General features: G+C 39.7%; 9 protein-coding genes and 1 long non-coding RNA gene across 16 annotated transcripts in view; 9 read left to right on the top strand and 1 right to left on the bottom strand.

Moving 5' to 3' along the window:
- The window catches only part of LOC104776331 (ras-related protein RABA4d), a 1,769-nt gene extending 1,093 nt beyond the window's left edge, over window positions 1–676 (top strand). Inside the window, exon 2 of the mRNA XM_010500375.1 lies at window positions 215–676. Within this exon, the coding sequence (XP_010498677.1) occupies window positions 215–656 (442 nt within the window). The 3' untranslated portion in view covers window positions 657–676. The remainder of the gene's footprint in view (window positions 1–214) is intronic.
- LOC104704469 (ras-related protein RABA4d-like) lies at window positions 967–1,606 on the top strand. The gene is made up of 2 exons (XM_010420556.1): window positions 967–1,046; window positions 1,145–1,606. The coding sequence occupies exons 1-2, from the start codon at window positions 967–969 to the stop codon at window positions 1,584–1,586; spliced, it is 522 nt and encodes a 173-aa protein (XP_010418858.1). The 3' UTR covers window positions 1,587–1,606.
- LOC104776315 (protein ABHD18-like) lies at window positions 2,738–4,884 on the top strand (the record flags this gene model as incomplete). The annotated part of the gene is given in 5 exon segments (XM_010500357.2): window positions 2,738–3,246; window positions 3,368–3,452; window positions 3,577–3,746; window positions 4,104–4,378; window positions 4,462–4,884. Coding segments are annotated over 5 exon segments (1,083 nt in total). The 3' UTR covers window positions 4,636–4,884.
- LOC104776229 (polygalacturonase inhibitor 1-like) lies at window positions 5,108–13,628 on the top strand. 3 transcript variants are annotated; one of them, XM_019245770.1, is made up of 3 exons: window positions 5,108–5,873; window positions 6,017–6,395; window positions 13,502–13,628. In XM_019245770.1, exons 1-2 carry the CDS (start codon window positions 5,267–5,269, stop codon window positions 6,388–6,390), a joined length of 981 nt encoding a protein of 326 aa, XP_019101315.1. In that variant the 5' UTR covers window positions 5,108–5,266; the 3' UTR covers window positions 6,391–6,395; window positions 13,502–13,628. The 3 variants fall into 3 exon arrangements, with proteins under 3 accessions (XP_019101315.1, XP_010498562.1, XP_010498568.1); XM_010500266.2 differs by lacking the exons at window positions 6,017–6,395; window positions 13,502–13,628 and adding exons at window positions 9,017–9,474; window positions 9,618–10,123 and having other exon boundaries at window positions 5,113–5,415; XM_010500260.2 differs by lacking the exon at window positions 13,502–13,628 and having other exon boundaries at window positions 6,017–6,522.
- LOC104776244 (polygalacturonase inhibitor-like) lies at window positions 6,884–8,120 on the top strand. The gene is made up of 2 exons (XM_010500276.2): window positions 6,884–7,431; window positions 7,587–8,120. The coding sequence occupies exons 1-2, from the start codon at window positions 6,900–6,902 to the stop codon at window positions 7,961–7,963; spliced, it is 909 nt and encodes a 302-aa protein (XP_010498578.1). The 5' UTR covers window positions 6,884–6,899; the 3' UTR covers window positions 7,964–8,120.
- LOC104776252 (polygalacturonase inhibitor-like) lies at window positions 10,485–11,721 on the top strand. Its single transcript, XM_010500287.2, has 2 exons — window positions 10,485–11,032; window positions 11,188–11,721. The coding sequence occupies exons 1-2, from the start codon at window positions 10,501–10,503 to the stop codon at window positions 11,562–11,564; spliced, it is 909 nt and encodes a 302-aa protein (XP_010498589.1). The 5' UTR covers window positions 10,485–10,500; the 3' UTR covers window positions 11,565–11,721.
- LOC104776260 (polygalacturonase inhibitor-like) lies at window positions 13,990–15,226 on the top strand. Its single transcript, XM_010500298.2, has 2 exons — window positions 13,990–14,537; window positions 14,693–15,226. The coding sequence occupies exons 1-2, from the start codon at window positions 14,006–14,008 to the stop codon at window positions 15,067–15,069; spliced, it is 909 nt and encodes a 302-aa protein (XP_010498600.1). The 5' UTR covers window positions 13,990–14,005; the 3' UTR covers window positions 15,070–15,226.
- On the top strand, window positions 15,594–22,214 carry LOC104776281 (protein EMSY-LIKE 1-like). Of its 4 annotated transcripts, none has more exons than XM_010500340.2 (10): window positions 15,594–15,905; window positions 16,395–16,541; window positions 16,643–16,752; window positions 16,854–16,971; window positions 20,521–20,694; window positions 20,816–20,884; window positions 20,983–21,234; window positions 21,306–21,374; window positions 21,506–21,569; window positions 21,879–22,213. In XM_010500340.2, exons 2-10 carry the CDS (start codon window positions 16,455–16,457, stop codon window positions 21,923–21,925), a joined length of 990 nt encoding a protein of 329 aa, XP_010498642.1. In that variant the 5' UTR covers window positions 15,594–15,905; window positions 16,395–16,454; the 3' UTR covers window positions 21,926–22,213. The 4 variants fall into 4 exon arrangements, with proteins under 4 accessions (XP_010498642.1, XP_010498626.1, XP_010498633.1 ...); XM_010500324.1 differs by having other exon boundaries at window positions 15,595–15,905; window positions 16,390–16,541; XM_010500331.2 differs by lacking the exons at window positions 15,594–15,905; window positions 16,395–16,541; window positions 16,643–16,752; window positions 16,854–16,971 and adding exons at window positions 19,019–19,329; window positions 19,819–19,965; window positions 20,067–20,176; window positions 20,279–20,396 and having other exon boundaries at window positions 21,879–22,214.
- Window positions 17,296–18,650, top strand: LOC104776272 (polygalacturonase inhibitor-like). Its single transcript, XM_010500307.2, has 3 exons — window positions 17,296–17,619; window positions 17,737–17,961; window positions 18,117–18,650. Exons 1-3 carry the CDS (start codon window positions 17,313–17,315, stop codon window positions 18,491–18,493), a joined length of 909 nt encoding a protein of 302 aa, XP_010498609.1. The 5' UTR covers window positions 17,296–17,312; the 3' UTR covers window positions 18,494–18,650.
- LOC104776309 lies at window positions 21,609–23,100 on the bottom strand. Of its 2 annotated transcripts, XR_002037944.1 has the most exons (4): window positions 22,867–23,100; window positions 22,528–22,666; window positions 22,167–22,233; window positions 21,609–22,065 (listed from the first exon to the last, which is right to left on the bottom strand). It is a non-coding gene; the product is annotated as an uncharacterized LOC104776309 (long non-coding RNA). The 2 variants fall into 2 exon arrangements; XR_766119.2 differs by having other exon boundaries at window positions 21,609–22,233; window positions 22,867–23,099.

Here is a 23,463-nt window from a genome sequence, read left to right as displayed (position 1 = left end):
ACCAGGTAGTTCCACATTTGCTTTTGTTACTCTAGCTAGGAACATGAGCATTCACTTGTGTGAATCAGTTTTCTTCTGCATGGTTGGTAACATACTTTGTAATGGTCGATAATCACCATCACGTGTATACTAGAGACTGATCACTCTGTTTTAAGGCTCTCTCTTAGACATGTATGTACATGAATCAAAACTTTGACTCTTGTTCTAATTGCAGATATCGGGCGGTGACAAGCGCATACTACCGAGGAGCAGTTGGAGCAATGTTGGTCTATGACATGACAAAACGTCAATCATTCGATCACATGGCGAAATGGCTGGAAGAATTAAGAGGACATGCGGACAAGAACATAGTGATAATGCTAATCGGAAACAAATGCGATCTCGGAAGCTTAAGAGCAGTGCCAACGGAAGACGCACAAGAGTTTGCACAAAGAGAAAACTTGTTCTTCATGGAAACCTCAGCTCTTGAAGCTACAAATGTCGAAACAGCATTTTTGACAATCTTGACAGAGATATACCGTATAATAAGCAAGAAATCACTAACGGCTGATGATGATGACGCCGATGGTAATTCAAGTCTCTTGAAAGGAACTAGAATCATCATCCCTAGTGAGCAGGAGAGTGGGAAAAGAGGTGGATGTTGCGGCAAATCGTAATTCTTTTACTAGACGAAAAGAGAAACTACTGTATTTTTTTCTTGTTCTTGTTTTTTTTGGGTTCCGTTTTATGATTCGTGTTAGGCCATTTGTTCTTTGAAACGAAACAATAAGCCAAAGGTTTACTAGAGAAAAGTGTGTGGGTGAAACCAAATTCCACCTCATTGTATTACATAGCAACACTTTTGTTGGACATGGGCTGCGCCGCAATATGCCACTCGGCCCAATAAGACGAGTTCTGTGATTCCGGCCCGACGAAATTGGCTGCAAGTCATTAGTAATCCGTAAAGGGCAATCTCGGGAATTCACGATGGGAACCCTAGAAAACCCTCGGTCTAGAGTTTACTATATAAAGAAACAGTACTCACTGGAGAAAGGGGACAGACTCGCGTACAATACCCCGAGAGCAATACTTTGCGTAGAAAGACTCTTGTTATTTTCTGTATAATTTCCTGTTAGCTTCCGAGCTNCTCTTGTTCTAATTGCAGATATCGGGCGGTGACAAGCGCATACTACCGAGGAGCAGTTGGAGCAATGTTGGTCTATGACATGACAAAACGTCAATCATTCGATCACATGGCGAAATGGCTGGAAGAATTAAGAGGACATGCGGACAAGAACATAGTGATAATGCTAATCGGAAACAAATGCGATCTCGGAAGCTTAAGAGCAGTGCCAACGGAAGACGCACAAGAGTTTGCACAAAGAGAAAACTTGTTCTTCATGGAAACCTCAGCTCTTGAAGCTACAAATGTCGAAACAGCATTTTTGACAATCTTGACAGAGATATACCGTATAATAAGCAAGAAATCACTAACGGCTGATGATGATGACGCCGATGGTAATTCAAGTCTCTTGAAAGGAACTAGAATCATCATCCCTAGTGAGCAGGAGAGTGGGAAAAGAGGTGGATGTTGCGGCAAATCGTAATTCTTTTACTAGACGAAAAGAGAAACTACTGTATTTTTTTCTTGTTCTTGTTTTTTTTGGGTTCCGTTTTATGATTCGTGTTAGGCCATTTGTTCTTTGAAACGAAACAATAAGCCAAAGGTTTACTAGAGAAAAGTGTGTGGGTGAAACCAAATTCCACCTCATTGTATTACATAGCAACACTTTTGTTGGACATGGGCTGCGCCGCAATATGCCACTCGGCCCAATAAGACGAGTTCTGTGATTCCGGCCCGACGAAATTGGCTGCAAGTCATTAGTAATCCGTAAAGGGCAATCTCGGGAATTCACGATGGGAACCCTAGAAAACCCTCGGTCTAGAGTTTACTATATAAAGAAACAGTACTCACTGGAGAAAGGGGACAGACTCGCGTACAATACCCCGAGAGCAATACTTTGCGTAGAAAGACTCTTGTTATTTTCTGTATAATTTCCTGTTAGCTTCCGAGCTCGTCGTGACTCACTTGTCAGTTCTCCTATGAACTGACGAGCACGATCTTGACTCGTTTTAGTGACGACCTCGCATCCTTATTGTTAATAAAGAACAAACTTCACTCTTTCCCCCTAAAATCGATATTTATTTAGTGTTGTGCAATCCCCAGTACAAACAACTTTGCATACAAAAAAAGAAAAAAGAAAAAATTATAACAAAGAACTTACAAATTTTGTTGGCTGTATTGTATAAAAAAACACAGGACAACCATCAACCAACCACAACAGATTCCATATCGAAGACTCCAACTCATACCAGTGGGCTTCTTCAATATATTAATAATGTATACAGATATAAATATTTATTAATCTTCAAAAGTGTCACTGTCAAACTCAAAACCTTTGATAGATATTGGATAACGCTTCTGTCCGAACGAAAAAACCCAAACCCAAAATATGGGCCCACATAATGCCAGCGTGGCATCTCATGAATATGTGTATGTTCGTTCTCTTTCTTTCTTTCTCCTGGCTCAATCAAGCCCACCGTTTCTCTCGCTCCTTCTCCGGTTTCCATTAGTTGTCTTCAATCTTCACGCTTCTTCTTTTTAGATTTCTCCACCGATCTCCGAACAAAGCATTCACTTTTCAGATTTCTTAACCTTGACTTCCAAGTCAAACTCTCCGATTCGTTAATCTTTCGCCTTTCTCACCAGATCTGAACCACCCAAATCCGATTTCTGACGATAAATTCGTATTCCAATTCACCGGCTTAGGTATTTGACTATTTTCTCCAAATTAGGTCCCAACAATCCTGAGATTAAATTTTGAATAATGGTGACGATCAGATTGGGAATGCTCCATTATGTAATTGACCATGTCTACGGAGCGTTTATGCACCGCACGAAGATTACCCCACCCTTCTTCTCGCGTGGATGGGGTGCTCACAATCTGGAATTGCTCGAGCGGATTGTGAAACAGCTCTTTCCTCTTGAGGTTCAAGGTCAGAATTGGCCACCGCCTTTGATTCGTCCCGTTTGGAGAACTGTTTGGGAGACCAAGACCGCTACTTTGAGAGAAGGTGTTTTCCAGACTCCGTGTTGCCGTGAGCTTACCGCTGCTTTGCCTCCCGAGTCTCGTACCGCTAGGGTTGCTTGGCTTGTCCCCAAAAACGTTCCTCCTCAAAAGATGGCATGTGTGGTTCATCTTGCAGGTAGGTACCATTGCAGATTCTGTGATCTTAATTTGTGCATAGCCCTTCTAAGTTTTGTTTACTTGCATTGGATGGTATATTAATTACAATTGTTGTTTGTAATGCGTTTGCATTGATGTAGGCACAGGTGATCATACATATGATCGAAGATTGCGTCTGGGTGGACCTTTGGTGAAACAAAACATTGCAACAATGGTGCTGGAAAGGTAATGAAAAGAGACTTTTTCTCCTTCTGGTGAAAAGCTTAAGAGCAAATCTTTTTGCTTTGACCGCTTTTGAAGCTTTTTTTTGCATGTGTGTTTGATCAAACATAGATAATGCCCACTGCAGCCCTTTCTATGGCCAGAGGCGTCCGTTTTTGCAACGTGGTGCGAGACTCCTATGTGTTAGTGATCTACTTTTACTAGGGAGGGCAACTATTGAAGAGTCCCGCAGTCTTATTCACTGGCTAGACACTGAGGAAGGCTTTGGAAAGATGGGTGTTTGTGGCCTTAGTATGGGTAAGCTACATTTATCTTCTTCTATGAACAATTCGTGAGCTATTGTATTTGGTTTGGGATAAGTTCCCTGCAATTGTTGTGGGGTTTGTTTTTAGATTCTTCTACAAAGTTAAAGAAAACTAAGCTGCTGCTAGTTATCCTTTGCTAAGAAGCATCAGCATAGTTTCCAACTCCTTACTAAGCTTCTCAAACGCATGTGCACCTTTAAAGTCCAAGTGTTAGGATTAGACTGACTTATTGTTGTGTTCACAAACTGCATCCATTAAGGGATCTATGTGGCTGCAGTTCCATTCATTGATCAAGTTGAGTTGATTTTCTTTTCACTTCATACTGATAACGTTATGATGAAAATATTAGGAGGAGTACATGCTTCGATGGTTGGATCGCTTCATCCAACACCAGTTGCAACACTTCCATTCCTATCTCCACACTCTGCGGTTGTTGCATTCTGCGAGGGAATATTAAAGTATGGAACGGCCTGGGAGGCACTGAGGGAGGAACTTGCAGCAGAGAAGATCACAATGACTCTTGATGAAGTGAGAGAGCGGATGCGAAGTGTTCTCTCCCTCACAGATGTCACTCGCTTCCCTATCCCCAAAAACCCCGATGCTGTTATCTTTGTTGCTGCAACGGTAAGTAGACAAACCAATCTATAACTCGCATCATTAACAGTTTTGGAGACATTGCTGGTTGCTGATTATAATGATTTGTATAGGATGATGGATATATACCGAAACACTCTGTGTTGGAGCTTCAAAAGGCCTGGCCTGGCTCAGAAGTGAGATGGGTTACAGGTGGACACGTGTCCTCCTTTCTGCTGCACAATGGTGAGTTTCGCAGAGCAATCGTGGACGGTCTCGATAGATTAGAGTGGAAGGAGTCATGGTGACTAAACAGCATACATACATCACACAACCCCTTTGTAACACAAAGGGAGGGGTCATTATGTAAATGTCTAAATCTCCTCTTCGTGTTGTATCAATTTGTGTGTGTTTAAGAAAGTGGTGGGCTCTCCCTCTTGAATATTCATTTGTCTTTGTATTGTTTGTGTCCCAACACATAGCAACAATTTTAGGGGTTCTCACTTATTTACATTCCCACATTATTCAATCTTTAACACTATTTTCTTTGGCTCTAATTTTAGCATGTGTTTAAACTTTAAACTATAATTGTGTTTTCCAATCATTGTACTCTGGCTAACGTATATACACAATTTAAAAAACACATGCTAAAATATTTGTATACCTAACTAACTATTTTACTTGCTGCGATTGGTCCAGTGGGCTATCTTATGGTCACATAATTAAATAGAGAATCAAAACAGTAGATATATATTTACCACGCTTGTGAAGCTTTATTTCATGAAAAGGAATATTGTACGTCGGGAGTAGTGTAGTCGTGTAGAACTCTGACTCTGCAAAATTAGTAACATCAGCTCACAGCTGTGTTCCATTGAAATCTCTGCTATATATCAGAACTTGCTCATTCATTGCTCAACATAACCACATCAATCCTTCACAATGAAGCTCCTCCTGCTTCATCTCTCAATCTTCTTGTCAATCCTCTTTATCTCTCTCCCATCTTCTTACAGCTGCACCCCAAATGACAAAAATGCCCTCCTTCAAATCAAGAAATCCCTTAACAACCCTCCCCTACTCTCCTCCTGGAACCCCCGAACCGACTGTTGTACCAGCTGGACCGGCGTGGAATGCACTGACGGCCGCGTCACCGCTCTCACCATATCCTCCGGCGAAATCTCCGGCCAGATCCCGGTCCAGATCGGCGACCTCCCTTACCTCCGTACGCTCGATTTCAGCTACTTGACCCACCTCACCGGAAACATCCCACGCACCATCACCAAGCTCAAGAATCTTGACCTCCTCCGGTTAAAGCAAACCAATCTCTCCGGTCCGATTCCTGATTACATCAGCGAGCTCAAGACCGTCACGTTCTTGGACCTTTCATTTAACCAGTTTACCGGTCCAATTCCCGGTTCGCTTTCTCAGATGCCAAAGCTTCAAGCCATTCAAGTCAACGATAACAAGCTAACCGGTTCTATACCCAACTCTTTCGGTTCTTTTGTTGGCAACGTCCCTAATCTCTACTTGTTTAACAATAAGCTCTCAGGTAAACCATCATTTTCTATTTCTTTATTATACTTTTTGGTCAAATGCTTATTTATGTCGGAACTTAGAACTAGCATCATACTTTAAAATGTTTTGTAACCAACCATTTATAAATTTAATAATACACGGTATACACCATTACAGGAAAGGTACCAGAATCGTTGTCCAAATACGACTTCAATGCAGTGGATCTGTCGGGAAACGGTTTCATAGGAGATGGTTCGATGTTCTTCGGACGGAACAAAACAACAGTACGAGTGGATCTGTCAAGGAACCTGTTTCAGTTCGATCTCTCCAAGGTTAAGTTCGCTAGAAGCATAGTCTCGTTGGACCTGAGCCACAACCGAATCTTCGGGAAGTTTCCTCGGGAGTTGAGTAAGCTACGTCTAGAAAATTTCAACGTGAGCTACAACCATCTCTGCGGGAAAATCCCAAGTGGCGGTCTCCTTCAGACCTTTGAACCATCTGCCTTCGCTCACAACCTCTGTCTTTGTGGGACACCACTTAAGGCTTGTTAGATTTGGTTTAACGTTAGCTCAAGAAAAATAATTATGTTTAATCTGTGACAAGTCTAATGATGTACGAATGTTGTTGTTGAGATATTCAGAATTTAAGTCTAATCTCTATAACATTTATGCGGTTTTATGACATATATGCCTCAGTTTTTTTTTTGTTGGAAAAAAGAGTAAGCAAGTTATTCATATTTGAAAATTTCGAAGAGATAATAGTTAGAATTGACTGGTGAAGTGACAAACGTACGGTCAAAATTATTGAAATATAGCGAATCAAAATAGTTCCCACATCTACGAACATTTTTAAAAATTCAAATTAATAAGGCATATACATACGTACCGTTATGAATTAAATCTATGTTAGGAAAAGAATATTGTACGTAAGGAGAAGTGTAGAACCCACACTGTACAAAACCAGTAAAATTTACACAGCTGTGTTCCATTGAAATATATTTGTTTATATATCAGAACTTGTTTCAATGCTCGAAGTAACCACATATCAAATCATCATCACAATGAAGCTCCTCCTTCTTCATCTCTCTATCTTCCTCTCCATCCTCTTCGTCTCTCTCCCATTTTCTTACAGCTGCACTGAAAATGACAAAAATGCCCTACTTGAGATCAAGAAATCACTGAACAACCATCCCCTCCTCTCATCTTGGAATCCCCAAACCGATTGCTGTACCGGCTGGAGCGGCGTCGAATGCACTTACGGTCGTGTCACTTACCTCACCCTTTCCTCCAAAAAATTCTCCGGAAACATCCCACCAGCCATCACCAAGCTCAAGAGCCTCGACATCCTCTTCTTTAAGTACAGCAATTTCTCCGGTCCGATTCCTGATAACATCAGCGACCTCAAGAACCTCACCTACTTGGGCCTTTCCGAGAACCAACTGACCGGTCCAATTCCCGGTACGCTTTCTCAGATGCCAAAGCTCGAAGCCATTCACGTCAACGATAATAAGCTAACCGGTTCTATACCAAACTCTTTCGGTTCTTTTGTTGGCAACGTCCCTGGACTCGACTTGTCTAACAACAGGCTCTCAGGTAAAAAGTAAAACCATCATTTTTTATCTATTTAATAGTACATCTTTAAAGATGTTATATATTGGGATTTAAAGTTAATTAATTATATTTCCGGATTAAGCAACTACAGATTAAGGTGAATTTGTAGATCCCGGTTTAATAAACCTGAATTGCAGGAAAAATACCGGAGTCGTTGTCAAAACACGACTTCAACTCAGTGTTTCTGTCGGGAAACAGTTTCGTAGGAGATGGTTCGATGTTCTTCGGACGGAACAAAACAACAGTACAAGTGGATCTGTCGAGAAACATGTTTCAGTTCGATCTCTCAAAGGTTAAGTTCGCTAAGAGCATACTTACGTTGGATCTGAGCCAAAACCGAATCTTTGGGAAGATTCCTCAGCAGCTGACTAACCTACGTCTAGAGCGTTTCAACGTGAGCTACAATCGTCTCTGCGGTAAAATCCCACGTGGAGGTTTCCTTCAGACCAGTGAACCATCTGCCTTCTCTCATAACCTCTGTCTCTGTGGGATCCCACTTATTAAGGCTTGTTGATTTGGTTTAATGGCTGGTGAAATGTTTTAATTTATGTTGTTTTGTGCTAATAATTATCACCGCCTACCAAGTTAATTTGTTCCTTGTAAGAGTTTTAATGTTAAGAAAATGGTAAGAATGTTGTTGAGATATTCAATAAAGGAATCTCTTTAATATATACAGTATGTGGTTCTACAACATATCACTCTTCACTTGCTACTGATCTCTCAACGGCCATCAACAATGCAAAACGAACAAAACTAAAGACTTCGAGCTACCTGGTCTTTAGATACATGTACTAGAAGTCTAGAACTAGATAGATGTGTCATGCGTGTGTGCGGGTTTGTGTTTTGTGTAGGAAGAAAGAATAAGAAGGGTAATAAAAAACTAAAAAAGTAACATAGACATAAATTGTTGGACAAAAAAAAATAAAGTAACATAGACGTATTAAGGCTACATGGGCCGGGTTTCTATTCCTAGTGGGCCTTTTTATAGATCTTAATACCAAAACGAATCGTTTCGTCTTTAAAACGACTGTTCGGCGATTCCGACGCCATCCCCAATCCGAGTCCCGGAGAAATCTCGATCGTAGGTCTCTCCTCTGTTTCTGCCCTTTCTCTTTCAAAAAGATCGTTTCTCTCGAGAGGGAAACAAAAAGTTCGTTTTTTTTTGTGTTTCAAATTCTTTCAATTTCCTCAATTCTTCGTTTCATCGAACGCACGTCGAACCCTTTAATCCCTTCATTGCTCTTTTCGCGGGTCAAGTTTCGATTTCGATCTTTTTAGGGTTTCGTATCTGAATCTGTCGATAAGATAAACCCTCCTGTGGGGTTTTCTTCAAAATTTCTGAAATCAGAGGTATGTATAACGTTTCTGCCCCTTTTGAATCTTATTTGGAGCAATTAGGGATTTAGGCGTTCCATGTCGAACCTTGTGTTAGCTCATCTGCTCATTGAGATATATCTCCGTTGAAGGTCTTGTCTAATTCAACACTGTTTCGGCTAGTTTTAGGCTCGGAAGATTTAAAGAGGGTTTTAGGGAATGGTTAACCGAGGTTAGGATTTAGGGTTTCGANCCCCCGAACCGACTGTTGTACCAGCTGGACCGGCGTGGAATGCACTGACGGCCGCGTCACCGCTCTCACCATATCCTCCGGCGAAATCTCCGGCCAGATCCCGGTCCAGATCGGCGACCTCCCTTACCTCCGTACGCTCGATTTCAGCTACTTGACCCACCTCACCGGAAACATCCCACGCACCATCACCAAGCTCAAGAATCTTGACCTCCTCCGGTTAAAGCAAACCAATCTCTCCGGTCCGATTCCTGATTACATCAGCGAGCTCAAGACCGTCACGTTCTTGGACCTTTCATTTAACCAGTTTACCGGTCCAATTCCCGGTTCGCTTTCTCAGATGCCAAAGCTTCAAGCCATTCAAGTCAACGATAACAAGCTAACCGGTTCTATACCCAACTCTTTCGGTTCTTTTGTTGGCAACGTCCCTAATCTCTACTTGTTTAATAATAAGCTCTCAGGTAAACCATCATTTTCTATTTCTTTATTATACTTTTTGGTCAAATGCTTATTTATGTCGGAACTTAGAACTAGCATCATACTTTAAAATGTTTTGTAACCAACCATTTATAAATTTAATAATACACGGTATACACCATTACAGGAAAGGTACCAGAATCGTTGTCCAAATACGACTTCAATGCAGTGGATCTGTCGGGAAACGGTTTCATAGGAGATGGTTCGATGTTCTTCGGACGGAACAAAACAACAGTACGAGTGGATCTGTCAAGGAACCTGTTTCAGTTCGATCTCTCCAAGGTTAAGTTCGCTAGAAGCATAGTCTCGTTGGACCTGAGCCACAACCGAATCTTCGGGAAGTTTCCTCGGGAGTTGAGTAAGCTACGTCTAGAAAATTTCAACGTGAGCTACAACCATCTCTGCGGGAAAATCCCAAGTGGCGGTCTCCTTCAGACCTTTGAACCATCTGCCTTCGCTCACAACCTCTGTCTTTGTGGGACACCACTTAAGGCTTGTTAGATTTGGTTTAACGTTAGCTCAAGAAAAATAATTATGTTTAATCTGTGACAAGTCTAATGATGTACGAATGTTGTTGTTGAGATATTCAGAATTTAAGTCTAATCTCTATAACATTTATGCGGTTTTATGACATATATGCCTCAGTTTTTTTTTTGTTGGAAAAAAGAGTAAGCAAGTTATTCATATTTGAAAATTTCGAAGAGATAATAGTTAGAATTGACTGGTGAAGTGACAAACGTACGGTCAAAATTATTGAAATATAGCGAATCAAAATAGTTCCCACATCTACGAACATTTTTAAAAATTCAAATTAATAAGGCATATACATACGTACCGTTATGAATTAAATCTATGTTAGGAAAAGAATATTGTACGTAAGGAGAAGTGTAGAACCCACACTGTACAAAACCAGTAAAATTTACACAGCTGTGTTCCATTGAAATATATTTGTTTATATATCAGAACTTGTTTCAATGCTCGAAGTAACCACATATCAAATCATCATCACAATGAAGCTCCTCCTTCTTCATCTCTCTATCTTCCTCTCCATCCTCTTCGTCTCTCTCCCATTTTCTTACAGCTGCACTGAAAATGACAAAAATGCCCTACTTGAGATCAAGAAATCACTGAACAACCATCCCCTCCTCTCATCTTGGAATCCCCAAACCGATTGCTGTACCGGCTGGAGCGGCGTCGAATGCACTTACGGTCGTGTCACTTACCTCACCCTTTCCTCCAAAAAATTCTCCGGAAACATCCCACCAGCCATCACCAAGCTCAAGAGCCTCGACATCCTCTTCTTTAAGTACAGCAATTTCTCCGGTCCGATTCCTGATAACATCAGCGACCTCAAGAACCTCACCTACTTGGGCCTTTCCGAGAACCAACTGACCGGTCCAATTCCCGGTACGCTTTCTCAGATGCCAAAGCTCGAAGCCATTCACGTCAACGATAATAAGCTAACCGGTTCTATACCAAACTCTTTCGGTTCTTTTGTTGGCAACGTCCCTGGACTCGACTTGTCTAACAACAGGCTCTCAGGTAAAAAGTAAAACCATCATTTTTTATCTATTTAATAGTACATCTTTAAAGATGTTATATATTGGGATTTAAAGTTAATTAATTATATTTCCGGATTAAGCAACTACAGATTAAGGTGAATTTGTAGATCCCGGTTTAATAAACCTGAATTGCAGGAAAAATACCGGAGTCGTTGTCAAAACACGACTTCAACTCAGTGTTTCTGTCGGGAAACAGTTTCGTAGGAGATGGTTCGATGTTCTTCGGACGGAACAAAACAACAGTACAAGTGGATCTGTCGAGAAACATGTTTCAGTTCGATCTCTCAAAGGTTAAGTTCGCTAAGAGCATACTTACGTTGGATCTGAGCCAAAACCGAATCTTTGGGAAGATTCCTCAGCAGCTGACTAACCTACGTCTAGAGCGTTTCAACGTGAGCTACAATCGTCTCTGCGGTAAAATCCCACGTGGAGGTTTCCTTCAGACCAGTGAACCATCTGCCTTCTCTCATAACCTCTGTCTCTGTGGGATCCCACTTATTAAGGCTTGTTGATTTGGTTTAATGGCTGGTGAAATGTTTTAATTTATGTTGTTTTGTGCTAATAATTATCACCGCCTACCAAGTTAATTTGTTCCTTGTAAGAGTTTTAATGTTAAGAAAATGGTAAGAATGTTGTTGAGATATTCAATAAAGGAATCTCTTTAATATATACAGTATGTGGTTCTACAACATATCACTCTTCACTTGCTACTGATCTCTCAACGGCCATCAACAATGCAAAACGAACAAAACTAAAGACTTCGAGCTACCTGGTCTTTAGATACATGTACTAGAAGTCTAGAACTAGATAGATGTGTCATGCGTGTGTGCGGGTTTGTGTTTTGTGTAGGAAGAAAGAATAAGAAGGGTAATAAAAAACTAAAAAAGTAACATAGACATAAATTGTTGGACAAAAAAAAATAAAGTAACATAGACGTATTAAGGCTACATGGGCCGGGTTTCTATTCCTAGTGGGCCTTTTTATAGATCTTAATACCAAAACGAATCGTTTCGTCTTTAAAACGACTGTTCGGCGATTCCGACGCCATCCCCAATCCGAGTCCCGGAGAAATCTCGATCGTAGGTCTCTCCTCTGTTTCTGCCCTTTCTCTTTCAAAAAGATCGTTTCTCTCGAGAGGGAAACAAAAAGTTCGTTTTTTTTTGTGTTTCAAATTCTTTCAATTTCCTCAATTCTTCGTTTCATCGAACGCACGTCGAACCCTTTAATCCCTTCATTGCTCTTTTCGCGGGTCAAGTTTCGATTTCGATCTTTTTAGGGTTTCGTATCTGAATCTGTCGATAAGATAAACCCTCCTGTGGGGTTTTCTTCAAAATTTCTGAAATCAGAGGTATGTATAACGTTTCTGCCCCTTTTGAATCTTATTTNATCCTCCGGCGAAATCTCCGGCCAGATCCCGGTCCAGATCGGCGACCTCCCTTACCTCCGTACGCTCGATTTCAGCTACTTGACCCACCTCACCGGAAACATCCCACGCACCATCACCAAGCTCAAGAATCTTGACCTCCTCCGGTTAAAGCAAACCAATCTCTCCGGTCCGATTCCTGATTACATCAGCGAGCTCAAGACCGTCACGTTCTTGGACCTTTCATTTAACCAGTTTACCGGTCCAATTCCCGGTTCGCTTTCTCAGATGCCAAAGCTTCAAGCCATTCAAGTCAACGATAACAAGCTAACCGGTTCTATACCCAACTCTTTCGGTTCTTTTGTTGGCAACGTCCCTAATCTCTACTTGTTTAATAATAAGCTCTCAGGTAAACCATCATTTTCTATTTCTTTATTATACTTTTTGGTCAAATGCTTATTTATGTCGGAACTTAGAACTAGCATCATACTTTAAAATGTTTTGTAACCAACCATTTATAAATTTAATAATACACGGTATACACCATTACAGGAAAGGTACCAGAATCGTTGTCCAAATACGACTTCNACAAATTCATCAACTTGAGCAGGAAGCATATACAGCTGTTTTACGGGCTTTTAAAGCGCAGTCTGATGCAATTTCTTGGGTACTCTCTTCCTCCTTTGCATTGATTGGTTTGTTATGTTNCTAGAAGCATAGTCTCGTTGGACCTGAGCCACAACCGAATCTTCGGGAAGTTTCCTCGGGAGTTGAGTAAGCTACGTCTAGAAAATTTCAACGTGAGCTACAACCATCTCNCGAGAGCTTCTGAGTAGGGTCGATAAGGATGATACTATCCACAGGATAAGGTCAGATTGTTTATTTGCATTCTTGAACCAGCAAAACAAAACATTAATGTATTATCAATATTGTTGATTTAAATATATGTTTTATCATGGAATTTTACCAGAGATTGGAGACAGGGAGGCGGAAGCCAGAATACTAGACATGCAACTATTCAGCCTTTTAATGTTCTTCCGNCAACCTCTGTCTTTGTGGGACACCACTTAAGGCTTGTTAGATTTGGTTTAACGTTAGCTCAAGAAAAATAATTATGTTTAATCTGTGACAAGTCTAATGATGTACGAATGTTGTTGTTGAGATATTCAGAATTTAAGTCTAATCTCTATAACATTTATGCGGTTTTATGACATATATGCCTCAGTTTTTTTTTTGTTGGAAAAAAGAGTAAGCAAGTTATTCATATTTGAAAATTTCGAAGAGATAATAGTTAGAATTGACTGGTGAAGTGACAAACGTACGGTCAAAATTATTGAAATATAGCGAATCAAAATAGTTCCCACATCTACGAACATTTTTAAAAATTCAAATTAATAAGGCATATACATACGTACCGTTATGAATTAAATCTATGTTAGGAAAAGAATATTGTACGTAAGGAGAAGTGTAGAACCCACACTGTACAAAACCAGTAAAATTTACACAGCTGTGTTCCATTGAAATATATTTGTTTATATATCAGAACTTGTTTCAATGCTCGAAGTAACCACATATCAAATCATCATCACAATGAAGCTCCTCCTTCTTCATCTCTCTATCTTCCTCTCCATCCTCTTCGTCTCTCTCCCATTTTCTTACAGCTGCACTGAAAATGACAAAAATGCCCTACTTGAGATCAAGAAATCACTGAACAACCATCCCCTCCTCTCATCTTGGAATCCCCAAACCGATTGCTGTACCGGCTGGAGCGGCGTCGAATGCACTTACGGTCGTGTCACTTACCTCACCCTTTCCTCCAAAAAATTCTCCGGAAACATCCCACCAGCCATCACCAAGCTCAAGAGCCTCGACATCCTCTTCTTTAAGTACAGCAATTTCTCCGGTCCGATTCCTGATAACATCAGCGACCTCAAGAACCTCACCTACTTGGGCCTTTCCGAGAACCAACTGACCGGTCCAATTCCCGGTACGCTTTCTCAGATGCCAAAGCTCGAAGCCATTCACGTCAACGATAATAAGCTAACCGGTTCTATACCAAACTCTTTCGGTTCTTTTGTTGGCAACGTCCCTGGACTCGACTTGTCTAACAACAGGCTCTCAGGTAAAAAGTAAAACCATCATTTTTTATCTATTTAATAGTACATCTTTAAAGATGTTATATATTGGGATTTAAAGTTAATTAATTATATTTCCGGATTAAGCAACTACAGATTAAGGTGAATTTGTAGATCCCGGTTTAATAAACCTGAATTGCAGGAAAAATACCGGAGTCGTTGTCAAAACACGACTTCAACTCAGTGTTTCTGTCGGGAAACAGTTTCGTAGGAGATGGTTCGATGTTCTTCGGACGGAACAAAACAACAGTACAAGTGGATCTGTCGAGAAACATGTTTCAGTTCGATCTCTCAAAGGTTAAGTTCGCTAAGAGCATACTTACGTTGGATCTGAGCCAAAACCGAATCTTTGGGAAGATTCCTCAGCAGCTGACTAACCTACGTCTAGAGCGTTTCAACGTGAGCTACAATCGTCTCTGCGGTAAAATCCCACGTGGAGGTTTCCTTCAGACCAGTGAACCATCTGCCTTCTCTCATAACCTCTGTCTCTGTGGGATCCCACTTATTAAGGCTTGTTGATTTGGTTTAATGGCTGGTGAAATGTTTTAATTTATGTTGTTTTGTGCTAATAATTATCACCGCCTACCAAGTTAATTTGTTCCTTGTAAGAGTTTTAATGTTAAGAAAATGGTAAGAATGTTGTTGAGATATTCAATAAAGGAATCTCTTTAATATATACAGTATGTGGTTCTACAACATATCACTCTTCACTTGCTACTGATCTCTCAACGGCCATCAACAATGCAAAACGAACAAAACTAAAGACTTCGAGCTACCTGGTCTTTAGATACATGTACTAGAAGTCTAGAACTAGATAGATGTGTCATGCGTGTGTGCGGGTTTGTGTTTTGTGTAGGAAGAAAGAATAAGAAGGGTAATAAAAAACTAAAAAAGTAACATAGACATAAATTGTTGGACAAAAAAAAATAAAGTAACATAGACGTATTAAGGCTACATGGGCCGGGTTTCTATTCCTAGTGGGCCTTTTTATAGATCTTAATACCAAAACGAATCGTTTCGTCTTTAAAACGACTGTTCGGCGATTCCGACGCCATCCCCAATCCGAGTCCCGGAGAAATCTCGATCGTAGGTCTCTCCTCTGTTTCTGCCCTTTCTCTTTCAAAAAGATCGTTTCTCTCGAGAGGGAAACAAAAAGTTCGTTTTTTTTTGTGTTTCAAATTCTTTCAATTTCCTCAATTCTTCGTTTCATCGAACGCACGTCGAACCCTTTAATCCCTTCATTGCTCTTTTCGCGGGTCAAGTTTCGATTTCGATCTTTTTAGGGTTTCGTATCTGAATCTGTCGATAAGATAAACCCTCCTGTGGGGTTTTCTTCAAAATTTCTGAAATCAGAGGTATGTATAACGTTTCTGCCCCTTTTGAATCTTATTTGGAGCAATTAGGGATTTAGGCGTTCCATGTCGAACCTTGTGTTAGCTCATCTGCTCATTGAGATATATCTCCGTTGAAGGTCTTGTCTAATTCAACACTGTTTCGGCTAGTTTTAGGCTCGGAAGATTTAAAGAGGGTTTTAGGGAATGGTTAACCGAGGTTAGGATTTAGGGTTTCGAAAAAAAAGTATTCAGCTTTCTTGATTTTATTGAATTAGGGGAAATTGTGTTTTATTGTTTATACTGCTGCAACCTATCTTCCATGTTAAATTAGCTGTGGCTGGCCTCGATTTCTATAGAAATAAGTATGTATTTGTCTAAGCATCTTGGGAATGGTAATCTAGTTGGATTATGAGTCCATTATCTTACTTGTACGAGAATATTGATAAGTAGTAGCACACATTCTAGTTCTGTAAATTACTGATAGCAACTGTTTTCTACATGACAGTAAAGCTTTAAAAGGGATAGCTTTCGTTTGGATGGGAGTTCTTTGTAACTAAACTACATAGCGATATGGAGATACAAATTCATCAACTTGAGCAGGAAGCATATACAGCTGTTTTACGGGCTTTTAAAGCGCAGTCTGATGCAATTTCTTGGGTACTCTCTTCCTCCTTTGCATTGATTGGTTTGTTATGTTTTCTTTCAGTCTCATGGCTAAATCTATGGATTCTATTGGTTGTACCATTTCTGAAATTTAGGAAAAAGAAAGCTTGATAACCGAACTGCGTAAAGAACTGAGAGTATCTGATGACGAGCATCGAGAGCTTCTGAGTAGGGTCGATAAGGATGATACTATCCACAGGATAAGGTCAGATTGTTTATTTGCATTCTTGAACCAGCAAAACAAAACATTAATGTATTATCAATATTGTTGATTTAAATATATGTTTTATCATGGAATTTTACCAGAGATTGGAGACAGGGAGGCGGAAGCCAGAATACTAGACATGCAACTATTCAGCCTTTTAATGTTCTTCCGAGTCCCACTTTCTCAGCTTCCCGAAAGAAACAGAAAACATTCCCATCTGTAAGTCTTATGTTCTAGCCGTATTTGCCTTATTTATGGTTCCTTTGTGCTTTCTTCTGTTTATCTCGTTGTGTTGTTTTATGTTCNAAATATAGCGAATCAAAATAGTTCCCACATCTACGAACATTTTTAAAAATTCAAATTAATAAGGCATATACATACGTACCGTTATGAATTAAATCTATGTTAGGAAAAGAATATTGTACGTAAGGAGAAGTGTAGAACCCACACTGTACAAAACCAGTAAAATTTACACAGCTGTGTTCCATTGAAATATATTTGTTTATATATCAGAACTTGTTTCAATGCTCGAAGTAACCACATATCAAATCATCATCACAATGAAGCTCCTCCTTCTTCATCTCTCTATCTTCCTCTCCATCCTCTTCGTCTCTCTCCCATTTTCTTACAGCTGCACTGAAAATGACAAAAATGCCCTACTTGAGATCAAGAAATCACTGAACAACCATCCCCTCCTCTCATCTTGGAATCCCCAAACCGATTGCTGTACCGGCTGGAGCGGCGTCGAATGCACTTACGGTCGTGTCACTTACCTCACCCTTTCCTCCAAAAAATTCTCCGGAAACATCCCACCAGCCATCACCAAGCTCAAGAGCCTCGACATCCTCTTCTTTAAGTACAGCAATTTCTCCNCGGAAGATATAAGGTGGGATGGGGAGGATAGTGGAGTAGCTTTAAACATAGGACATGGAAGTGGATCATTCCGTGGTAACCGAAGAAGCCAAAGCCAAATCCATGTTGGCNTCTCCGGTCCGATTCCTGATAACATCAGCGACCTCAAGAACCTCACCTACTTGGGCCTTTCCGAGAACCAACTGACCGGTCCAATTCCCGGTACGCTTTCTCAGATGCCAAAGCTCGAAGCCATTCACGTCAACGATAATAAGCTAACCGGTTCTATACCAAACTCTTTCGGTTCTTTTGTTGGCAACGTCCCTGGACTCGACTTGTCTAACAACAGGCTCTCAGGTAAAAAGTAAAACCATCATTTTTTATCTATTTAATAGTACATCTTTAAAGATGTTATATATTGGGATTTAAAGTTAATTAATTATATTTCCGGATTAAGCAACTACAGATTAAGGTGAATTTGTAGATCCCGGTTTAATAAACCTGAATTGCAGGAAAAATACCGGAGTCGTTGTCAAAACACGACTTCAACTCAGTGTTTCTGTCGGGAAACAGTTTCGTAGGAGATGGTTCGATGTTCTTCGGACGGAACAAAACAACAGTACAAGTGGATCTGTCGAGAAACATGTTTCAGTTCGATCTCTCAAAGGTTAAGTTCGCTAAGAGCATACTTACGTTGGATCTGAGCCAAAACCGAATCTTTGGGAAGATTCCTCAGCAGCTGACTAACCTACGTCTAGAGCGTTTCAACGTGAGCTACAATCGTCTCTGCGGTAAAATCCCACGTGGAGGTTTCCTTCAGACCAGTGAACCATCTGCCTTCTCTCATAACCTCTGTCTCTGTGGGATCCCACTTATTAAGGCTTGTTGATTTGGTTTAATGGCTGGTGAAATGTTTTAATTTATGTTGTTTTGTGCTAATAATTATCACCGCCTACCAAGTTAATTTGTTCCTTGTAAGAGTTTTAATGTTAAGAAAATGGTAAGAATGTTGTTGAGATATTCAATAAAGGAATCTCTTTAATATATACAGTATGTGGTTCTACAACATATCACTCTTCACTTGCTACTGATCTCTCAACGGCCATCAACAATGCAAAACGAACAAAACTAAAGACTTCGAGCTACCTGGTCTTTAGATACATGTACTAGAAGTCTAGAACTAGATAGATGTGTCATGCGTGTGTGCGGGTTTGTGTTTTGTGTAGGAAGAAAGAATAAGAAGGGTAATAAAAAACTAAAAAAGTAACATAGACATAAATTGTTGGACAAAAAAAAATAAAGTAACATAGACGTATTAAGGCTACATGGGCCGGGTTTCTATTCCTAGTGGGCCTTTTTATAGATCTTAATACCAAAACGAATCGTTTCGTCTTTAAAACGACTGTTCGGCGATTCCGACGCCATCCCCAATCCGAGTCCCGGAGAAATCTCGATCGTAGGTCTCTCCTCTGTTTCTGCCCTTTCTCTTTCAAAAAGATCGTTTCTCTCGAGAGGGAAACAAAAAGTTCGTTTTTTTTTGTGTTTCAAATTCTTTCAATTTCCTCAATTCTTCGTTTCATCGAACGCACGTCGAACCCTTTAATCCCTTCATTGCTCTTTTCGCGGGTCAAGTTTCGATTTCGATCTTTTTAGGGTTTCGTATCTGAATCTGTCGATAAGATAAACCCTCCTGTGGGGTTTTCTTCAAAATTTCTGAAATCAGAGGTATGTATAACGTTTCTGCCCCTTTTGAATCTTATTTGGAGCAATTAGGGATTTAGGCGTTCCATGTCGAACCTTGTGTTAGCTCATCTGCTCATTGAGATATATCTCCGTTGAAGGTCTTGTCTAATTCAACACTGTTTCGGCTAGTTTTAGGCTCGGAAGATTTAAAGAGGGTTTTAGGGAATGGTTAACCGAGGTTAGGATTTAGGGTTTCGAAAAAAAAGTATTCAGCTTTCTTGATTTTATTGAATTAGGGGAAATTGTGTTTTATTGTTTATACTGCTGCAACCTATCTTCCATGTTAAATTAGCTGTGGCTGGCCTCGATTTCTATAGAAATAAGTATGTATTTGTCTAAGCATCTTGGGAATGGTAATCTAGTTGGATTATGAGTCCATTATCTTACTTGTACGAGAATATTGATAAGTAGTAGCACACATTCTAGTTCTGTAAATTACTGATAGCAACTGTTTTCTACATGACAGTAAAGCTTTAAAAGGGATAGCTTTCGTTTGGATGGGAGTTCTTTGTAACTAAACTACATAGCGATATGGAGATACAAATTCATCAACTTGAGCAGGAAGCATATACAGCTGTTTTACGGGCATTTAAAGCGCAGTCTGATGCAATTTCTTGGGTACTCTCTTCCTCCTTTGCATTGATTGGTTTGTTATGTGTTCTTTCAGTCTCATGGCTAAATCTATGGATTCTATTGGTTGTACCATTTCTGAAATTTAGGAAAAAGAAAGCTTGATAACCGAACTGCGTAAAGAACTGAGAGTATCTGATGACGAGCATCGAGAGCTTCTGAGTAGGGTCGATAAGGATGATACTATCCACAGGATAAGGTCAGATTGTTTATTTGCATTCTTGAACGAGCAAAAACAAAACATTAATGTGTTATCAATATTGTTGATTTAAATATATGTTTTATCATGGAATTGTACCAGAGATTGGAGACAGGGAGGCGGAAGCCAGAACACTAGACATGCAACTATTCAGCCTTTTAATGTTCTTCCTAGTCCCACTTTCTCAGCTTCCCGAAAGAAACAGAAAACATTCCCATCTGTAAGTCGTATGTTATTCTAGCCGTATTTGCCTTATTTATGGTTCTTTTGTGCTTTCTTCTGTTTATCTCTTTGTGTTGTTTTATGTTATTTCTTGACCAATTATCTGTGTGATATGCATGCAGTATCATCCATCAATTGGTGCGGCTGGAAACAGGTCATTCAATAATCGTGTGGTATCCGGTGGAATATCAGGAAATGAATCTGCTGAAGCTCTGATCGGAAGAAAAGTGTGGACAAAGTGGCCTGAAGATAACCACTTCTATGAAGCGATTATAACCCAGTATAACGCAGATGAGGTACTATTTTTTGGTCACAGAGTGTAGATTGCTAATTGGGTAGATAGATTGGTTTTTTGTAAAAGTCTGTGATTTGTCTATGGGTTGTGCAATACATATGCATTTGTTTTATTTCTTACAGGGTCGGCATGCTTTGGTGTATGATATACACGCAGTTAATGAAACATGGGAATGGGTCGATCTTAAGGAGGTAAGCGTTACATGAAGATTGTCTTAATAGATCTTTGCATGTGGCTACATCTGTTTTGGTAAACGATTTGGTGTCTGAACATGGTGATGATCTTGAAGATACCACCGGAAGATATAAGGTGGGATGGGGAGGATAGTGGAGTAGCTTTAAACATAGGACATGGAAGTGGATCATTCCGTGGTAACCGAAGAAGCCAAAGCCAAATCCATGTTGGCAGAGGGAGAGGACCGAGAATTCATCAACCAAGAAGAGAACTTGTACCACCACCAGCACAACAGAATGGTGGTGGTGGTTGTAGAACTTCCTCTGAAGATATTGAATTGTTCAACACGGACTCGCTTGTGAAGGAGGTAAGTTTGTTTTATCTGTTGTGTGCCCGTTACGCGCAATGGCTGTTTCTAACATCAAAGTTTTGTTTTAGGTGGAGAGAGTTTTCGATACTACGCATCCTGATCCGCTCGAGCTCGATAAGGCCAAGAAAATGCTCAAGGTTTGAGATTAATACCTAATATTACAAGTTTGTGATGCAGAGAATAATATTATGTTGTACTCAGAGAATAATATTATAATACCTAATATTATGTTGTACTCAGAGAATAATATTACAAGTTTGTGATGCAGGAACATGAACAGGCACTCATAGCTGCCATTGCAAGGCTTGCTGATACTTCTGATGGCGAAATCGGTAATCATTACAAAAGCATGCTACATTTCGTTTGCAACCTCAGAATAATAGTTTACTCACCATTAAATTTTTGTGGCCTGATGATAACAATATCAAGAATCATTACAGTTTTAATCCTAGAAATAATAATAAGAGGGTTGGTTAACACACGCTTTCTCGACTTGTGACTGCAAGCTTCAATTATGACCTGTAAATACATGAATAGGTTTAATTATGGGTCTTCCTTCTCAAACCTTGATTGTATGCATCTTCTTCTTCTTAAATTCATATAATTTGGTTTGATCTGGTATACTTGTTGTAAATGATCAGATGGAGACCCACCATATTCGCATGATCATCCAATGCAACATGGATGAGAGAAAAGCTGTCTGGCTGTTTTACTCAGGATATGGTGGTCATCAGGAGTTAAGAAGAAACATTTGTGCTCGCTCAGTCAGCAGACAAAGAAATGCTGAAGAGGTTGCTTCGTAAGAAGATGGAAGGGAGTCTTCATCCTCTAAATTTGTTGTCAGTAAAATGTGTGAAGGATTAAATTGTTAGGGATTGGAGCGTAGGATTTTGGTTGTAAGCACAAGTATTTGTTTTAGAGAGTGTAACCTGTGACAGACTATGATTTGACCATGTAAATGTTCCTGAGTTTACCTCCCAAGAGATATAACTAGACCTGCCATAAAAAATGCATACCGTAAGTTCGATGTGTATGTTATCAACAATGAAATTTGCCTTCAAATGCAGGTGAGATGGAATGATGGATGCTGAAAATAGCAGCAGCCTTGACTCAAACATTGATATTACATTGCACAATATCCAATGTGACCTGGTTTCTCATGGAAACAGCTCTACAATGAATGTATTCATAGCAGAGCCTTTAAGGATGATGCAGCTAAATTATCTAGTCAGATGATGTATTCATAGCAGCAGGCTTTAAGATGAGAGAGCTAACACAGCAAACACTTACCTAACCGTTGCAATTTGCAGCATATTCCATTCATTTCCGATCGAGGATGGTTGATTTTTTACAGAATCGATTTCCATATCAAACTTGGGACTATGCGATTATTCTACATCAGCTTGGTGCGATTTCGTCGTAGTAATCCCTACGAGAAACGAACTGAGATTTTGAAGGCATAATTTCATGATACCACAAAACAACAGCAACCCAAAATCTAAAGCTAATGGAGAGCAGGAAATATGTAAAATCTAAACCAAAAAAGCGATAGAAAGAAACAAACAAAGATGAGATGAACGGAAGATGATCGGAGATGATAGCTCACGAAAGGGGATTTTATAATAATACCTGAAGAAGAAGAAGAGATTGACTGGGATCGGGGTTTCAATAGATTTCATCTGAGAATCGGGGAGAAGACCATGGAAAGCAGATGAACGGAAGATGATCGGAGATTGATGATGATGATGATGATGATGATGAGAATTTGCTATTATTCGTACAAAGTCGAGAAAGGGAGAAGAAGAATGAAGAAAGAGGAAGAGAGAAGAAGCTGTGCTTGTCCGTCAAAATAATAGAATAGAAGAAGCAACGTAGAGATTCCTTGACCTCTTTTGTTTTGCCTTCCTTATTTTTCTTTTTTTTTTTGCAAATTTTTTTACTAATGTAAATCGTTTTTAGAAAACAAAATTAACTAATTTGGTATTCTAACTTTTTTTTTATAATCTTTAATATATGAAAATTATGTAGTAAATGACAATTAAAATATTCACCATGTTATTTTGTCTTTTGTATTTTACAAATTTTTTTCCCTTGACAAATCCGTCAAATTTATATAGTACATATAAAAAAATTTATTTTAAAAATTGGAAGGTTAAATATATATTTTGTTATAGATTTGGCATAATCCTCTATCGTTTGCCCTTTCGACTCCCCCCAAGTCACATA

The sequence above is a fragment of the Camelina sativa genome, chromosome 1, assembly GCF_000633955.1.
Source record: "Camelina sativa cultivar DH55 chromosome 1, Cs, whole genome shotgun sequence".
In the NCBI taxonomy this organism is placed as follows: Eukaryota; Viridiplantae; Streptophyta; class Magnoliopsida; order Brassicales; family Brassicaceae; genus Camelina; species Camelina sativa.
The sequence above is the reverse complement of the archived record's forward strand: the minus strand, read 5'-3'. Positions and strand labels throughout refer to the sequence as shown.

Coding starts and splice junctions, on each gene's coding strand:
- LOC104704469 (XM_010420556.1), top strand. CDS start 967: ATGGGAACCCTAGAAAACCCTCGGTCTAGAGTTTACTATATAAAGAAA. Junction 1,047..1,144: donor GAGAAAGGGGACAGACTCGC/GTACAATACCCC, acceptor TTCTAATTGCAG/ATATCGGGCGGTGACAAGCG.
- LOC104776229 (XM_019245770.1), top strand. CDS start 5,267: ATGAAGCTCCTCCTGCTTCATCTCTCAATCTTCTTGTCAATCCTCTTT. Junction 5,874..6,016: donor GTTTAACAATAAGCTCTCAG/GTAAACCATCAT, acceptor ACACCATTACAG/GAAAGGTACCAGAATCGTTG.
- LOC104776244 (XM_010500276.2), top strand. CDS start 6,900: ATGAAGCTCCTCCTTCTTCATCTCTCTATCTTCCTCTCCATCCTCTTC. Junction 7,432..7,586: donor GTCTAACAACAGGCTCTCAG/GTAAAAAGTAAA, acceptor CCTGAATTGCAG/GAAAAATACCGGAGTCGTTG.
- LOC104776252 (XM_010500287.2), top strand. CDS start 10,501: ATGAAGCTCCTCCTTCTTCATCTCTCTATCTTCCTCTCCATCCTCTTC. Junction 11,033..11,187: donor GTCTAACAACAGGCTCTCAG/GTAAAAAGTAAA, acceptor CCTGAATTGCAG/GAAAAATACCGGAGTCGTTG.
- LOC104776260 (XM_010500298.2), top strand. CDS start 14,006: ATGAAGCTCCTCCTTCTTCATCTCTCTATCTTCCTCTCCATCCTCTTC. Junction 14,538..14,692: donor GTCTAACAACAGGCTCTCAG/GTAAAAAGTAAA, acceptor CCTGAATTGCAG/GAAAAATACCGGAGTCGTTG.
- LOC104776272 (XM_010500307.2), top strand. CDS start 17,313: ATGAAGCTCCTCCTTCTTCATCTCTCTATCTTCCTCTCCATCCTCTTC. Junction 17,962..18,116: donor GTCTAACAACAGGCTCTCAG/GTAAAAAGTAAA, acceptor CCTGAATTGCAG/GAAAAATACCGGAGTCGTTG.
- LOC104776281 (XM_010500331.2), top strand. CDS start 19,879: ATGGAGATACAAATTCATCAACTTGAGCAGGAAGCATATACAGCTGTT. Junction 20,177..20,278: donor GATACTATCCACAGGATAAG/GTCAGATTGTTT, acceptor GAATTGTACCAG/AGATTGGAGACAGGGAGGCG. Junction 21,235..21,305: donor CGGACTCGCTTGTGAAGGAG/GTAAGTTTGTTT, acceptor GTTTTGTTTTAG/GTGGAGAGAGTTTTCGATAC.